The sequence below is a fragment of the Choloepus didactylus genome, chromosome 21 (assembly GCF_015220235.1).
Source record: "Choloepus didactylus isolate mChoDid1 chromosome 21, mChoDid1.pri, whole genome shotgun sequence".
Classification (NCBI taxonomy): domain Eukaryota; kingdom Metazoa; phylum Chordata; class Mammalia; order Pilosa; family Megalonychidae; genus Choloepus; species Choloepus didactylus.
In genome coordinates this window covers 27,804,751-27,822,221 of record NC_051327.1, presented here as the reverse complement: position 1 = coordinate 27,822,221, position 17,471 = coordinate 27,804,751, and the positions used below count along the sequence as shown (strand labels likewise).

At 57.6% G+C, this 17,471-nt stretch overlaps 1 protein-coding gene across 11 annotated transcripts in view; it reads left to right on the top strand.

The window, feature by feature from the left end:
* Positions 1-17,471, top strand: part of LMF1 (lipase maturation factor 1) — a 148,314-nt gene that overhangs the window by 74,013 nt on the left and 56,830 nt on the right. For 10 of the 11 annotated variants that reach the window (XR_005213599.1, XR_005213600.1, XR_005213601.1 and 7 more), the window contains exon 5: positions 10,973-11,038. The exons of the other annotated variant lie outside the window; for it this stretch is intronic. Coding sequence is in view for 1 of the 10 variants with exons in the window: in XM_037814585.1 (XP_037670513.1) it covers positions 10,973-11,038 (66 nt within the window). In the remaining 9 variants the exon portion in view is untranslated. The remainder of the gene's footprint in view (positions 1-10,972; positions 11,039-17,471) is intronic. 11 annotated transcript variants of the gene reach the window in all.

Genomic DNA, 17,471 nt, shown 5'->3' with positions numbered 1-17,471 from the left:
CTTTGAAAGATACTCTTTATTTTTATGTATATATATATATATATATATATATATATATATATATATACGTTTATTTCATAATAAGGAATAACTGAAACTGTGGAGCTGTAGCCTATAATATTCTTTGAAATTTGCTCTTTGTTAAATTGCAGTTAGAAAGCCATCACTTCTATGTGTATATGTTATATTCTTTACATTAAAAAAATACATTTGGGGAAAAAAAACCAACTCGGTTTAAAGCTGCAGTGTGCTGTTGGCAAACAGCCAGGAAAACGGCTCGGGGAAGGAGACGGAGTCCGGACACCGACACACGCCTCTGCTGTCGTGGGTTTTCAGCCAGCCGTCCTCAGTGGGAAGGGAAAGTTGCCATTTACCAATTGTGCTGAGACGATTGGGTAGCCACGTAGAAACAGAAAAGGACCGTCGATTGCCGTTTCAGCTACACCAAAAATTAATGTGAGGTGGATCATAGACCTAAATGTCAAAGCCAAAGCCACGAAGGGGTTCTATGAAAACATAAAATGGACCAATACACATATGGTCCTTTGGTTTTGACCGAGACCCTGAGTGTGACCACCAGGGCCAGGAGGTCTGCCCAGCCCCCGTGAGGGCTGGGATCCTGGGGCCTCGAGGAGGTGACATGAGCAGGACACAGGCACCGCCGGTCATTAGAGAAACCGGACAAATTACACTTTGTCAGTACTAGAATTTTCTGTCATAAAAACATACCATTGAAATAATAGGCAAGTCATCACCTGGGAGAATATTTGCAGTACAAAGAGCTAAGAATAAAATTAATGTGCAGGACATGCACATCAGCAATAAGAGGTGGACATAGGACTTGCACACACTTCACACCTGGACATGAGAAGGCCAGTGAACACCTGGGAAGCTGGACACTGTCACCCTCTGCCAGGAGGCCCAGATCTGAAATTCGGGCCACGCCGCACATGGAGGGCGTGTGGCCGGACCCCTTGCCCGTTCCCGTGGGAGTGCAGGGCGGGCAGCGCTGTAGGCAGTGTCCCCACAGAATGCAGCCCGCGCCCACCCTCTGTGCCAGCAGCTCTGCTCTTTGGCATCTGCTGAGTGCGTGATACCGTTGTCCACACGCGGACTTGCGCTCAGAAGGTCAGGCAGCTCTAGTGTAACAGCCAGGCCCGGAAACAGCCGGTGTCCTCGCCGGAGCTGTGGAGCCCTCCCCCAACCAGACGGACTCGGCCTTCAAGGGGGGCAGCTCCGGGAGCTGGCAGCACCCCGGGCGACGCTCTTGGCACGCTGAGTGAAACGGGCCCGGCCAGAGGCAGCTCCCAGATGGCGGTGGCCCCAGGTCAGGCCGGGGTGGGTGGGCATTGCCGGCAGGGCCCAAGTTGCTGTCCTGGGTGCAGGAGACGCTCTCCATCCTGCTTGGGAGAGCACAGTTGCCAGAGCCCCAGGGACTGACCTGGAGAGGGCACCGCCTTCCCTAGGGCCGGCCACCCTCCGCCCTGGGCGCACGGCCCACAGTGGGCTCCCATCTGCCTGGGGGGCCGAGCTCGGAGACAAGGGCGGTGCAGATCCCAGGGCTCAGCAAGGGCCGCTCCTATGGGGTGGGCAGTGGAAAGATGTGGAGAGGCAGCGGCACGTGGAGAGGTACCTGGGTGGGCTTGGGGGGCAGAGAGAGGGCCAAGACTGAGCAGCCGTGGGGGAATGAGATGGGGTCGGCACACCTGGGGGAGCCCCCCCATGCCAGCCTTAGGAGTCCAAAACCCCTGGGAGAGGCCCAGCATGACAGGTGGCATCTGGCATTTGGGGTGCTGCCTCTGCCCAGGGGTCGCCACCCCTAGTCCTCTGCCACAGGCCGCCCCAGCATCCACAAAGCCTGCTGCAGCACCCCATCGGCTGTCCTGAAATCCTGTGCCCTGGCCCCTCCAGAAGCCGGCTCTGTACCCCCTTCCATCCCAGAGCAGCTGCGGGAAATGCTGCAAAGTGAGGGGTGGGCTGGCAGCCCCTTCCTCATGGCCCAGCTTGTGCAGCGGCTGGGGGCCCCAGGGGCTCCCAGCTTAAGGGGCGCGCCCTGAAAGAGAGTGCATGTTGGCCAGACCTTGCTGCTGCCCCGAAGGGCGCTCCTGCCGGCGTTGGCTGCTGTGGCCTCGGTGCCCTCAAAGACCCCAGGGCTGCCGCGGCCAGTCCCTCCCAGCCCCTTGCAGCCTCAGGCTTGGGAGGGCTCCTGCTGGGACGAGGACCGGGTTGCGGCTTGGAGCCCCAGCCTGTCTGCGCTGGGGTCGCTGCTCTTTCCTGATAGGCTAAGTGACGGCGTTTACCAAAATGGAGCAGAATTATTTTAAACACCGTTGCCATGACAACACTTCACTCTGTCTGCTGCAGCCCAGGGGGCCGTGTCAGCTCGTGGGTGGCACCCAGAGGTTGCCAAACAGGGTGGGGCTGCAGTTCGCAGAGAGACAGCTCAGGAACCAGGAAATAGGGACTTTGAAGTCTCAGGATCGTTCTTGATGTCAGAGTGCAATAGTAAAATCGCATTAAATGTAATGCAATCAGGGTTGGAATGCAGCATGGCCTGGTGAGGAGCAGAATCACACAGATGCCATCATCGTTTCACTGACAGGCCGCCCTCACCCGGGGTCCTGGCTCTGAATCGAGCGTAATGACTCTAATTTGTTTCATTGCATTAGCGTGGGCAGAGCTGAAGAAAAGGCGCTGTCTTTCGGGGTGCGTTCAGAAGGGGCGGCCCTCTGCTCGCAGGCGTGATGGGAATTTTTGGAAAACGACGTCTCAGGCGTGCTGGCCTCTGGCCTGGAGCTGCAGCCCCCTCCCGGTGCGGGCCCCACCAGACTCCCCGTGGCCCCCTGGCCTCCGAACTCTCCCCGCTGGCCTCCCTGCGGCCCCCGGGCAGGAAGAGCCCGCTCCACAGCGGCCTTGGAAGGCAGGAAGCCCTGACTCCAGAGCCCCTCTTCAAAGGCTGCCGAGCTCGATGTCGTCATGGTGATTTCCAAAGAATCTGTAGGATTTGAGGCTGGGGGCAAAATAAAACCACAGGAAACAGCACTTGGAGTTTCTCTTCCTAACCATGTGTTTCATGTGAGGCTCTGACCGCTGACCGTGGCCCTGCCCTTCCAGACACATTCGTCCTGTTCATGGATTCAATGGCAGATTTCTATTAATTACACAAAACAAAGTGTAATGAAACGGAAATCCCCTCTGAAAAATATCTAAGTTAAGAAAATTATTAATGCAGTCAAATGAATAAGTTCACGTGGTGTGATTACTTGCTAAGGAGGGGCAGAAGCTTCTAGAAGGGAAAATGTCCCTCAGTAGAGGGAGGTGGAGCTCGGCCGGTCGGTGGTGAGTCCACACTTCAAAGGCAGCGAGCGTTGGGGACCAGGTCGGTTCTCCCTAGTGAAGCTGTTCGGCTCCTTGGGGAGTGACGTGCTGGTGGTTTTGGTACAGCCGCCCTGGGGATAGCTTGTGGGGCAGCCAGGCGGTCTCTGCCTGCACCTGGAGGTCCCCCGGCCTCTGAGCCGGGCTCCCAGTGGAGGACGGGGCCTCCCCGTCAGAGTCCAGCAGGGGCTGGGCCTGGGTGTTTTCACAGGCAGGCCTTCTCTAAAAGCTCTTAGAACACAGAAGGCCTGGGCTCTGCCTGGCCAGCTCGTGGGAAAATCACCTGCATGGCTCGGGCCGTGGGCACAGACCTGCGTTCCCTCCTGAGTAGCCAGTGGCTGCATCCCTGCAGGTGACGTCACCTGGGCGCCCAGCCGTTGCTTGGGAGGCACTTTCTGTGTACTCGACGAAAAAATACAGTTTACCAAAGTTCATGGGGTCCACTTAACAGGTGGCAGCAAAATTCCAAGGCCCTAATCTGAGCCACGGGTCCCTTGGATGCTGCCGAGAAATCCCTGCCGGCCTTCCTACGTCAGGGCTGCCCACTCGTGCAGACAGGCCATGGGGAGAAGGAGCAGTGTCCCAGTGGGCACGGCCAGCTTCTCCTCACGGCTGATACGAACAGGCTGGCCTGAGTGTCGTCCTCAGGGCCACCAAACCAGACACCGAATGCACCCTCGGCCCTTCAGAGCCCCAGCGGTAGCCGCAGAGCCCCGGGGTGGAATTTCTCATTCCACCCACTGCTTCACCATCACACAGATGCTTCTTGAGCTGCAGGTTGTCCTCTTGGTGGAGATCTGTTCTTGCACAATGAAACGTGGGCCTGGTAGTGCTGCCGAATAGAGGAAAGCTCACTTCCTTCAGCCCCGAGCATCGAAGGCCGTGACCTTTCCCCACACGGGCGTCTCAGGCACACAGCCCGGAGGGGGGCTGGAGGAGCAGGGCCGGGCCATGAGAACGCTGCATGGGCAGGCTGCGCTGGCGAGGCAGGGGGCCGTGGGGTGGGGTCCCGGAGCGCACCCACGCTGGCTTCCAGAAAGCGCGCACGTCAACTCCCCCCATCTGAGAGCAGAGCCATGAGCGATGCGTCCGTCCTTCCTGCACAGGGAGGCAAAAAGGCCGGAGCCACGGAGGAACTGCTTCCATGATAACACCCTGCGAGGGCGGGGAGGACGCGGGCTCTCAGAGCAGCCAGCTGGTGCCCACCACCCGGGTCCCTGCTGGGCACAGACATGCCCCAGGGCTCCTTGCACAGGCTCCTCGCATGGGCTGGGGGAGACTTCCTGGCTCTGGGTGCACCGTGATCTCCGTGCTGGCTTTCCCTGTTCTCCAGGTGGAGTGAAGGTGCGTGTTCTTGGACATGGGCGGTCAGGAGCACCCGGAACGTTCCGGCTTCATGGAGCTGGCGCCTTCCCCAGGCAGCTGCAGCCACTCAGCTCCTTTGGGCGCTGCTGGCCTTGCCGTGCCTTTTCTTTTCTCTTCTTTTCTTTTTTGCAGAATTAATTTGGGCTGGAAAGTCTCAAAGAAGGCTTTGTTCCTTTGACACTCTGCAAGGAAAAAAATCCGTGGAAAACGTGACATCTGCATTGCGGGGAGAAGTCAGTCGGTGGGGAGGAGTGTAATTATCCTCCGCTCCCGAAAGAATTTTTTAGATTTTTAAGTGTCTCATATCAGCTTAGAATTTGAATGACATTTTAATTATTTGGTTTTTTTTTCTTCTTCTTTTCCTGGTTTAAATCTCCAAAGATCGCTTTGGATTCTGAGAGGATGCAGGGAGTTGAGCATGTGCTCACGCTGTGTCTTTCTGTACAGAGCGGCCTGTTTTCCTGAGAAGCAGGCCAGTTCTGACCGCAGTGGCCAGCACCTTCTGTGGACCTGGGCCAGTGCTGACTGTGGATGCAGCTGCATGCCGGGCACTGAGGGGACGTTCGCCCTCCCCGAGCCTCGCTTTCACACAAGGTGTGTGCATGTGGGGCAGGAACTCAGATGGAAACTGTGCCTGGTGGTCTCGCATCTGAGCAAACCCAGTTTCCAGGAAGATGTGACTCCCACTTTAGAGAATCATCTGGCCCGAGCGCTTTTGTGGCGTGACCCCTGGGCGCTGGGGGCAGCCTGGCCCTGGTGACGCCCTCGTGCCAGCCTTGAGATGCCGTCTCGCCTTCCTGGCACTGGAACCCCTGCGGGAGCTGTGCGTGGCGGCTCAGCCACATCCTGGCCCCTCACCTCTCCCCGCGCCCCGGGCGGTCTTCCTGCCACGGCTCTGAGCAGCCCCTGGCTCCCTGTGCCTCTCCCTCTGCGCCACCACCCAGGCCAGCCACCGCGGAGCGTCGAGGCAGCGCCCTGCAGGTGGGCATCCCAGCACCCTGCGTCCCTCCTGCTCTCCCAGGTGCCAGCAACACAAGGCTGCAGCCAGCCGGGCCCACCTTCTCCAGCCACTGCTGGGAGGGTCATTGAGCAGAGTCGCTGCAAAGAGCGGGCACAGGTCAGCCACGGTGCCCGGGTGGTGGCAGCCCCCGAGGGCCAAACACCTGAGGCCGTGCACCTGAGGCTGAACCTGGGGGGCGGCACCGTGGGGTCCCAGGCAGGGAGCTGCAGCCGCAAGGCCGAGCTGGGTCGGGGTCCCCAGGCACGGGCCGGGGGTTGCACGGAATTGCTGGCAGATCAGGGTGGACTCCGTCCACAGGCACTTGGGGCTCAGGGAAAGACTCGTTGGGCCGTGACTTCCCTGGGGCACAAATGAGTGGGCTCGGGGTGCAGCCATGGCTGCCAGGGTGGGCGGACTACGGGATTCACGTGACGGACACGTGATGAACGAAAACTGGAAACGCAGACGTCTCAGCGTCATGACGGACTACCCACCCCCCACCCCCCACAGCACCGTGTCGAAGGGGAGGTGGGTGCTGACACCTGCTCCTTCCAGGGGCTGGGCAAAGCATCCGCTTTCCCACCGAGACATCAGCTGTCAGCTGGAGTCGTGTTTCTTACATAGAGCCACTTTTTTCTCTTAACTTTAATAAACCTGTTACTGTAGAGTAATTCGATCGCAGGAGAGTTGCGCGGATGGTGCCGTGATTCCTGTGGCCACCACCGGGTTCCCTCTTGTTGACGTCTCGCATTCCGTGTGTGGTGCGTTCGTCACCGTGAGCCAGTGTCCATACGTTATTGCTAGTTCAAGTGCGCACTTCATTCAGATTTCCTTAGTTTGCACCAAAATTCCTTTCTCTGTCCTGGCCGCGCCTGGGCCCCGCATGGCTCCAGGTGTCCTGCGTCCCTGGGCTCCCTGGGCTCTGCCGGCCTCACGGGCGCACCTGGGCTCTGGCGACCTGGGCCGTCTGGGGAGCTGGTGGGGACGTCGCAGGGCGCCCTGTACGGGGCTCGTCTGCCGCCTTCTCGTGGTCAGGCGTGGGGTGGGGGGTTGCAGAGGAAGCACCCCTCACCCACCCCCGGCCGTGCTTGTCGGGTTGGCGGCAGGCCTGTCCGCGAGGCCAGCTGTCTGCTTGCAGAAGGCTCTGCTGTCCCGAGTTTGCCGAGAGGTTCTTCCTGAGCGGGTGCTGCATTTTGTCTGTACTTTTCTACACCCATTCCAGTGATTTGGTTTGTCCTTTTTGTCTGTCGTTGTGGCAAATTGTCACCCAAAGATAGGAAATGAACAGCGATTATGGAGGCTGAAGCTGGGGGCATGTGAGGTGAGCCTGGGGAGGAGGGAGAGCTGACAGGAGAAAGAGGGCGTGAGGGGCCCGCGGCTGGCAGGGCAGGATAAGTGCTCGAGTTGCCAATGCTGCTCTGGGGGCTGCGAGTTCTTTATTTCACCCTCATTCTCAGATGGTTCTTTTGTTGGATGTTGGATTCTGAGGTCTTTCAGCTTGTTGAAAATATTGTTCCACTTCCTTCCGGCCTCCCCAGTCCTACTGGGAAATCAGCGGTCGGTTCTGCTCCCCTGTAGGGAAGGCGTCCTTTTTCTCTAGCTTTCAACATTTCTTCTTGGTCTTTGGTTTTCAGCAGTTTTATTGTGCTTTGCCTGGGCTTGGTTTTCTTCGGGTTTACTCTTTTGGTTTTTCTGTAATTTTTGAATCTATAGGTTTATTTCCTTTGCCAAACTTGGGAAGTTTTCAGCCATTATTTCTTCAAATATTTTTTTCTGCACCACATTCCTTCCTTCCTCCTTAGAGCTCCAGACCCACGGGTGGTGAGCATCTTGGCATCGTCCCATGGGCCTCTGAGGCTCTCTCTGTGTCCCCAGCCCTTCTCTCTGGCCGGTTTGGGGAGCTCCACTGACCTCCCCTCCGTCATCTCTGTCACATTATCTAGCCCATCGGGGCAGGCTTCCCTTTGTTTATTCTGTTTCTCAGTCTTAAAATTTCCATTGGGTTCTTTGTCCTGTCCTCTCTTTGCTGAGGTTTTCTCTTTCTCTTTGCTCCTGAATTCACAGATGCCCTGTCTCTTGGCCTCTCCTTCCATTCCCTCTTGAGCCCCTGTGGAGACCACCCTGTCCCCTCCGTCATCCCCAGTCCCCGGGTGTCGGGGCGCTTCACCGCCATGGTGAGCTCAGCCTGTTCTGGGCTTCAAGTGCCATTTGTGAGCGGCTGGCTCCTGGTTGCCACTCCAGTGTGACGGGTGCTCCTGGCTGTCCACCTCCCCACACCTGCTGCACAGCAGGGGGCAGCTCAGTGCCAGGGGTCCAGCCCCTCGGCACATCCTGCTGGCTCCATGTTCCCAGCCCATCCACCATCCGACGATGGCTGAGCCCGTCCAGGGTGCCCTGCCCCTGCCCCTTCGGGCTCCCTCAGCAGCCAGCGGCCTCCCTGCCCTGCACGCCCACCCTGCCCTCCTGGCTCAGAGCCCCCTGCAGCCCCATTGCTTCCAGGGTGCCTCTGCAGGATTTTGGAGCTGTGATAAGGGTCCACGGTCACTTGACTTTAGTGAGGGAGATGGGCCCAGGTCATCTGGGCGGGCCTCACCCAATCCGTGGAAAGGCCTTAAAAGCAAAACCGAGGCTTCTGGAAAGAGAAGAAGCTCCACCTATGGACGACAGCGTCAGCTCCAGCTGAGGAGTCCCTGCCTGCCCTTCCTGATGGCCCACCCTGCAGATTTCAGACTTTCCCAGCCGTTTCCTACCAGTCCTCGCAACCAGTCTCTTGATACACATCTCCCTGTAGTCCTGGTTGGACCCTGCCTGGCGCCCCGGGGCTGGTGGGGGTGGGTGCCCGTCTCCTCGGGACGTCCCAGCTTCACCCCCTATGGCTTTTCCTGGCTGCTCTGTTGCGGACACACCGGCGTCCTGGCTGCTCACACCCACCTGCTGCTGTGCTACGTGGGTGCTCTGTTCTGGGTTCCCTCTTGCAGCTTGACCCCGGCATCTCTGGGCTTGCCCCCTTGAGCTCCTCCAGGACCCGTTCACAGTCACAGCCTCACTCCAAGCAGCCGCTTCCCCCCAGCCTCACTTCTCCCGCCACACGTAGTGACTACTGATGCCCTGTTGCCCTCACTCGCCCCCTACCCAACCCTGCCCCACTGGGATGTGAGCTCCCAGGAAGCAAGGATGAGGTCTCCTTTGCCAAGCTGTACCCAGTGGGCACTGAGTGATGACTGCCTGGTGGGTGAGGGGGGGGTAGATGGATGATGAATGGATGGACTGATGGATAGTTGGATGGGTGGGTGGGTGGATGGATAGATAGACGGGTGGATGGATGGATGGATGGGTAGATAGATGGGTGGGTGGGTGGACGGATGGATGGATGGATGGACAGGTGGATGGGTGGACAGGTGGACGGGTGGATGGGTGGGTGGATAGATGGATGCGTGGAGGGATGGCTGGCTGGATGGGTGGGTGGATGTTGATGAGCCTTGACTCAGGATTGTCATAACTGCAGACCCCGTGGTCCTGAGAGGAGGCCGAGCTAGGTGCCAGGCCTGTTTCTGGGTCGGTGCAGTGTTTTCTCACCTTCCGGTTTGGCTCCTGTGAAAGAGGCTGAAGTTGGAACTGGGTCTCTGTTTCAGGCTGCGTCTCCAGTGCTGGCAGAGGGGACAGTTCCCTTCTGACTTGCGAGATCCTCTTTTGAAGCTGCGAGTTGACGTCAAAAGCGGGGCTGCTTCCTGCCCAGACATGATGGCACTGGTGCGGGGCCTCTGACGGGCCCCCCGGCAACCTGTGGGCAGTTGCGGGAGGAGCTGGCCGCACCGAGAAGGCCCGTCCCCGAGGCGTCCCCCCGCCCTGCCGGGCCCCTCCCTGCAGCGCTCGGCCTCGGTGTCTTTCCTTGATGTGGCCAAGCGGCTTGCTGGGCCTTGGAGCCTCCTTCTGTGTGTCAGCTCGTGGGCAGGCCTGCTGTGTGAGTTTGAATGTATTGTGTCCCCCCAAACGCCATTATCTTTGATGTAATCTTGTGTGGGTGGACCTATCGGTGTTAATTAGATTGTAATTCTTTGAGTGTTTCCATGGAGATGCGCCCCACCCAGCTGTGGGTGATGACTCTGATTGGATAATTTCCATGGAGGTGTTGCCCCGCCCATTCAGGGTGGGTCTAAATTAAATCAGTGGAGCCATATAAATGAGCTGACAAACAGAAGGAACTCAGTGCAGCTGAGAGTGACATTTTGAAGAGGAGCTACAGCCAAAAGGGACACTTTGAAGAAAGCACAGGAGCTGCAGATGAGAGACAGTTTGAAGACGGCCGTTGAAAGCAGACTCTTGCTCCAGAGAAGCTCAGAGAGGACAAACACCCCAAGAGCAACCGAGAGTGACATTTTGAAGAGGAGCTGTGGCCTAGAGAGGAACGTCCTGGGAAAAAGCCATTTTGAAACCAGAACTTTAGAGCAGACGCCAGCCATGTGCGTTCCCAGCTAACAGGTTTTCCAGACGCCATTGGCCATCCTCCAGGGAAGGTACCTGATTGCTGATGTGTTACCTTGGACACTTTATGGCCTTAAGACTGTAACTGTGTAACCAAATAAACCCCCTTTTATAAAAGCCAATCTATTTCTGGTGTTTTGCATCCCAGCAGCATTAGCAAACCAGAATACCTGCCTTGCGGGATCCTGGGGGCAGGGGGCCCCCAGACAGGTGCCTCCTGGAGACGGGGTCCGGGCTTCCCCATTGGGGTCTCCTGCCCCCTGGAAATGGAGGGACCCTGCGTCCGCTCCCTGAGCCTTATGAATTGTTCATCGTCAGGCAACTGGAAGTCGTGCCTCTGACGTCTCTGAACATCTGTACAAGGATAAATTAGTGTTGTTTGCTTACATTGTTATGAATCTGCCCTTTTTAAAAGTGTAATGATCCTTAGAGATCTAAAAAATAAGTTTTAAAGAAAGTATAGAAGTGTTGACCTTGTAACAGGAAAGTCACTCTTTTTTGCTTGTAATATGGACTTGCGAACGTTTAGTTAACCAGTGAAGGCCCAAATAGGCCTTTCTTGAAATTTTCTGTGGAATTTACCTCTTGCGTTATTTCAGGTAGAAAGTAGACACTGCTCCCGCACAGTTCCTTGCGGCAGACGCTTCTGGAGCTGCAGGGGCAGCTTGCCCACCGTGTGCAGGAGCCACTGCAGACACGTCCTGCCACACGTGTCCTGCCACCCGGTGACGAGCTCCTCTCCCTCGGCAGGGCCTGATCAAGCTGCGCGGGGACCGGTGCTGGAGGGACCTGAGCTGCATGGACCACCACTACGAGGTGGGTCACGGCGCGGGGCAGCTTACCTGTGCGTCAGGTGGACACGGCCCTCCCTGCGGTGCATCCTTCTTCCTTTCTCTCGGGCAGGTGCGGTCACAGGTGGTTTGCAGAGAGCCCCCGGAGGGGCTGGCGGGACCGGGCCTCCATGCCCTGCAGAGACTGTGTGGGAGCCGAGTGGGTGGCTGCTGTGGCCCCCAGGTGCCCCTGGTGTGGGCGCGGGTGCCTCTCTGTCCAGGGGCTCCCGCACTCGTGTCAGGGGCAAGGAGGGGCTGTGGGGTTAACCGAGGAGCTCGCGACCCTTGGAGCCTTCCACCGTCCTGTGGCGCCTGTCCACTCTGTGCTCATCAAAGGCCCACTCTGTGCCCGTTCTTGTTGGCAGCAGAGACGTGGCACTCCTGCGTGTCACCTCCTCATGGTTTTTGGCCTATGGCAGTTTCTGTCCCTTGTCCCCTAGAGGGCAGCTTGCTGTCCACTCACGGATGCCAGCTTTGCTGCCCTGAGTGTTCGGGGCACTCGGGATGGACCCCTCTCCGGCCGCACCCCTTGTGTAAAGTGCATGCCTGCATCACCGTGTCCATTAACAGTGGGACAGGGACGTCTTCAGTGGCCCCTGCATTTCCCGGGGACACCTTGGTCCGTGTTTAGGTCCTTGGGCCTCACCTGGGGCCTTGGGAAGAGGAGGACCCAGCACCTCTAGTGACACGCCCGGGGATGGAGGTGGCCGGCGCAGGGGAAGGCTGCGAGCCCATGGGAGCTTAGCCCTCTTGGTCTCTTCCCCGTTTCACCATGACCTTGGCTTTTGGGGAGGGTTCCTCCCTGTCTGTGCCCACGGGCGGGCCCCTCCTCGGCGGGCCTCACTCCCTGCGGTGCTTCCTCTCGCCCGGGCCCCTCAGAGACCTGCACTGTCGTCTGAGCCGGGCGGGGGCCCCACCTGCCCACTCTGGAGAACACATCGGCCCCTTGCCCCCTGCCCCCTGCCTGCCCAGGCTGCGGCTCCTCCACCTGCTGCATTGGTTGGGGAGCTTTGAGGACTTTTTGCATTCTTTCTACTTCCTTGCCACATAGGTGGGGTCAGAATGTGGTGCACACCAACGGCTTCCGGAAGGGTCACCTCTGCCCCTTGTGTCTGGAGTGCAGGCGTCTCCTCGGGGCCTCCTGCTGCTCGTGCAGCCATGGAAGGACGACTCCCAGTGGCGGGGAGCGGTGAGGCGGGCAGTGGCATCTCGGGGGAAGTCTCCCTCCATGTCTCAGGGCTCTACAAGGGCAGCGGCGTGGCTTCTCTCCTGGGTGGGCACCCCTGGCTCCTCCTGCCCTTCTGACCCCAGGGCCCCCCACCTGCCCTGTGCTCAGACCGAGTGGGTCGGAACCTCCTGGCTGTCTACACCTTCCCTAGGTGTCTCCTTCCTCCTTGCCTCGTGGGGTGCTTGGGGCACTGCGCAAGGTCACCCCTAAACACCGCTCACCCTGTTCTCCCTGCACCCTGTGCCAGCTTGAATGTATTGTGTCCCCCAAATGCCATTGTCTTTGTAGTTTTGTGGGGCAGACCCTTGGGTGCTGGTTGGATTTGCTTGGAGTGTGCCCCACCCAGCTGTGGGTGATGATTTTGATACGATGTTCCCATGGAGGCGTGGCCCCGCCCATTCAGGGTGGGCCTTGATCAGTGGAGCTATATAAATGAGCTGACTCAGAGAGAGGGAACGGAGTGCAGCTGGGAGTGATGTTTTGCGGAGGAGCAAGCTTGCTGGAGAGGAATGTCCTGGGAGAAAGCTGTTTTGAGGCCAGAGTTTTGGAGCAGACGCCAGCTGCCTTCCTAGCTAGCAGAGGTTTAGCGGATGCCATTGGCCATCCTCCGCTGGTGTGTTACCTTGGACACTTTGTGGCCTTAAGACTGTAACTGTAAAGCAAAAGAAACCCCCGTTTTATAAAAGCCTATCCGTCTCTGGTGTTTTGCATTCTGCAGCATTAGCAAACTAGGACACACCCCCTCCCCACCCCGGATTCTCTGCAGCCAGTGTCTGTCCGTCTTTCCTTCAGCAGGGCCTGGGTGCCATGGTTGTAGATGGAGCCCCCAGTTTGGCCTCAGGCTTGTACCAAGGGGACGATCTGCCTGTGACTGAGTCAGCATCAGCTGATCAGCAGGACAGAAGGACGTGACACCAAGACTGGACTTGAGGTCACTGAAGGCCGCAGGCCCAGGGCTGTCAGTCGTCAGGATTAACTCTCGAGCCAGCTTAGCAGAATGACGGGAGACTTTAGAAACACCTCCTCCAGCACACGGGTCCCTGAAAGGGCACTGGGCAGAGGCTCGTCCAGCTTCACGCCAGGAAGAGTCGAAGGAGTAAAAGCTGCCAAGCTGAGGGTGGTTGCAGGGTCCGCAGCGGAGAAGGAAGAGGGGCCCCACTCCTTATTAGCGTTTAAAGAGGTAAAAGCACTAAACACAGAGGCCGCTGTGTCTGCAGGCACCAGGCCACACAGCCTGGGACAGGGAGAGCCCTCCAGGGAGACGGTCACCCAGGGGGCCCTGAGGTCCTGGGCTGTTTTCCTGTTTCACTGAAGTGTAACAGACATCCGGAAAACTGCACATCCCATGAGAAAAATAGCTTGGAAGTGAACGATGCTTACGAGTCTACACCCATACCTCAGGAGTGAGTAACTTATGAGCCATTCCCCAGGAGTGAGCTATGCTTATGAGCCATACTCAGGAGTGAGCTATACTTACGATCTATACTCAGGAGTGAGCTATACTTACGATCTATACTCAGGAGTGAGCTACACTTACGAGCATAGCTTAGTAAATTTCACAACGTGGTCTCCACCCAGATCAAGTAAGGGAACGTTAGCAGAACCCGGGGCGCCCCTCGTGCCATCCTCCAAAGCTCCCCGCGTTCCGCCCGTCAGCAGATGCTCCGTGACTGCTGTTCGTGGTTGTGTCCTCTTTTCCTTGTTGTGGCTTTGTTGAGGTGTAATTACAGACCTGGTGGGTGTGCACCGATGGCTTTTGCGTCTCCCTGGCAACGGGTGATGTCGTGTTTCCTTCCTGTGCTTGTCGGCCAAGCGGACCCTTTACTTCCTTAGGTATGTGGTTAAGGCTTTTTCCCTTTTCAAATCCTGGGTGTCTTGTCTTGTGAATTATGAGTTGTAGGAGTTCTCTCCAAGTCCTGGATGTGAGTCCTTCGCAGATATGTGTTTCACAAGTATTTTTCTGGTCTGTTTTTTGCCTATTCATTTTCTTAACAATGTCTTTTGATTAGCAAGTATTTTTTACTTGATGAAGTCAGATTTATAAAGTTTTTTCTTGGCTATTGATTTCTGCTTAAGCCTTGCCTACTCCAGGTTGTGAAGATTTACCCTTGTGTTTTCTGGAAGCTTCATAGTTTAGGGTTGGGCTGAGGTCTGGGCTTCCTTCGAATTAGTCTTTGTGTGCGCTGTGAAGTAGGGGTGAGGGTCGCCTTTTCTCCGTAGGAAAATCGTGTCAGGCAGGGCCCGGGCAGAGAAGGGTGGCTCCCGGGTTTATCGCGCAGCATCTCCCGTCACCCGCCGTAGAGAGACTGGCGCAGGGGGCGAGGCGGCGCTGCCAAGAAGCGGACCCTGAAGAACCAGGAGCAGCAGCTGCACTGGCAGCCACGGCCGCTGGCAAGAGCACCCCAGATGGAGCCCCCCCAGGGCTGAGGGCCAGCCTCCTGGGTGCAGGGCAGCCGCTGTGCGCCCCCTGGAACTTGCCGGAAAACCCCCCGCGGATGGAGCCGGGCACTGGAGAGGCGGCTGGGGCAGCCCACGTGCCTCCGGAACCGGAGCAAAGGCCGCCCCAGCGGTGTCCCTCCAGGCGCCCCCGACAGCTCGGCCTTGCAGGGAAAGCGCAGAAGGGCCCGGAGGGCGAGCTGCCGCGGGGGGGTGTGAGTCGGCATCTGGCAGCGTCGATGCACTCCTTCTACCCACGTCTGGACTCCTGAACAGTACCAGACCCTCCACTCCCCCCAGCCATCCTTCCCACCCTTTCCTTAAGGGAAAGAAACGCAGTCCTGGGTTAGAGCAGCGGTTACTGGCTACAGTGATACTCTTCAAATCCTGCCACGGTTGCCCTGAATATTCCATTACCCAAAGACTGGAGGGCCGGTTTCAAACTGCTATGGACCCCAGGAGAGCCACGATCTTTTGATGCAATCTTGTTGGGTGGAAACTTTTGCTTGAGTGTTTCCATGGCGATGTGACTCGCCCAGAGACCTCTGATTAAATTATTTCCATGGAGATGTTACCCTGCCCGTTCTGGTGGGTCTTGATTAGTTCACTGGAGTCCTTTGATAAGTGCTCATCCAGAGCACGGAGAAGACACAAACACCCCAAGAGAAGCTGAGAGAGACGTTTTGAGAGAAGCTAAGAAGTGTAATCCAGAATTTGCTCCCCGGAGAAGCTGAGAGCTGACACAGACACCGATGCTTGGAGATGCTAAGCTAAGAGATGAAGCCCAGAGTTTGCCCCGGAGAAACCAAGAGAGGATCCCCAGACACTTAGAGAAAAACGCCCTGGGAGAACAAGCAGAGATGCACAGAGGCTGAGAGAGAGAAGCTAAGAGAGACTGAAGCCCAGAGACGTTTTGGAGAAAGTCATTTGGAAACCAGAACCCAGGAGCAAAGGACCAGCAGACACCAGCCACGTGCCTTCCCAGCTGAGAGAGGTGTTCTGGACACCATCGGCCTTTCCTCAGTGAGGGTGTCCTCTTGTTGATGCCTTAGTTTGGACCTTTTTATGGCCTTAGAACCATGAATTTGTGACCAGATAAATCCCCTTTATAAAAGTCAGTCCATTTCTGGTATTTTGGGTAATGGCAGCTGTGGCAAACCAGAACAACTAGGTTGTAAAGTTAAATTCTAACAGCTTGCATATGAAAAGAAATGGGAAGAAGAGAGAGGAATAAATGAATATTTACAGATGATAAGCTAAAAGAAAACGTCACCATAATTGTCATCAATGAACTTGCCCTTCCTTCTGGGCCATGTTTCCTACTCAGCCAGAACCTCAGTCACTCAGGTCTTTACCTGGAGGAATGGTCCCCCACACCCCCCGGGCTTGTTTCCCATTAACCCCCACGGCGGGGCGTGGAAACACACAAAGGCAAGCCCAAGAGTGCCACGGGCCACGCGGCACGAGCCCCGCTTCCCCGTGGTATTTGGGATCGGTCACCCCAGCCAGTAGATGAGACCCCTTTTGCCCTTTGGCTCAGGGTGCAAGGAGCCCCCCTGCAGGTAGCCCCATCTTCCAGTCCGCTGGAGCCGCTGGCGTCCTCTCGTGGAAGTACAGCCCCTTTGGGGACCACGGGCTCCATAGCAGCAGAGCTCCGGGCTGCTGTGTGGTAGTGCGGGCACCCCACTTCCTTGAGCCCTGGCAATGGGGCAGCCCCACACGCAGCGGTCCCGGACTTAAAACCCGAGCTGCATCTTGGGAGATGTGATTCCATCTTTTCAGGACACCGTCTCCCAGCTGGCACCATGACTGACACTTCAGTGGCCGCTCTGCCCGCTCGGAGGCCCCCTGCTTCGGTGACGGGGTGTGCAGTAGAGCCAGTGAGTTCCAGGCGCAGGGGCACCTCCTCCACCATGAGAGGAGCTCCTTGGTCATTTGCAGAGAGGACACGCAGGGTGCTGCTGGCAAACACGTTACTGGCCCAGGAGACAAGTCGGTGTCCAGGATAGGTGTCCAGGCCAGTGGGGACAGATCCTTGCCCCTCCGTGGTGGAAGGTGTCCTGTGGACCCGCCTGCCCCCAGATGGCCGACTGCTCCAGCCCGGGAAGGAAGTCGATTGTGAGCTCCGTGCCGGTCTCGCCATGGGCCGGGAGGCCCTCAGAAGCAGCCTCGGTGAGGGGGTCCGTGCTGTCGGGGCCACACATGGCCCCCATCCCTGCCGCCATGGCCACTTGGCTTGTGAGCTCACTGAGCAAGCTTGGGGTGTCGGGGAAGAGGCCGACTCACACACGTGGGGCATCGTTTGTCTTGAGTGGGAATCTCCTCTGCAGGGGATGCCCTCCGGTTGGCTTTCACAAGGAACGGTTCTCCTCTCGGTCTCTGCCCCCTGAGGCCCCCAGCCTCCCAGCCTGCTCCTTCCAAGCCCCTCACCTCCCGGCCAAGCCCCCAGGAGTGGCCCGCGGATCAGCCTGGGTCTCTCCTGTGTGGAACCAGCTCTGTGCTCGCAGCTCTGCCCAGGGGGAGCCTAGTTTTCTCCATGCCCTTCGGGGTTCCTGGATGTGTCAGGGGTCTGCACACTTCACCCGTGAAATGCAGATGGCAGATGTTCTGGGCTCTGTGGACCGTATGGTCTCTGTCTTGGCTGCTCAGCTCTGTCGCTGTGACACTTGCACAGCCACAGACAACGTATGAACGGACGGGCATGGCTGTGAGCCAATAAAACTTGATTTACACAAACACAGCTGTCTGGGTTTGA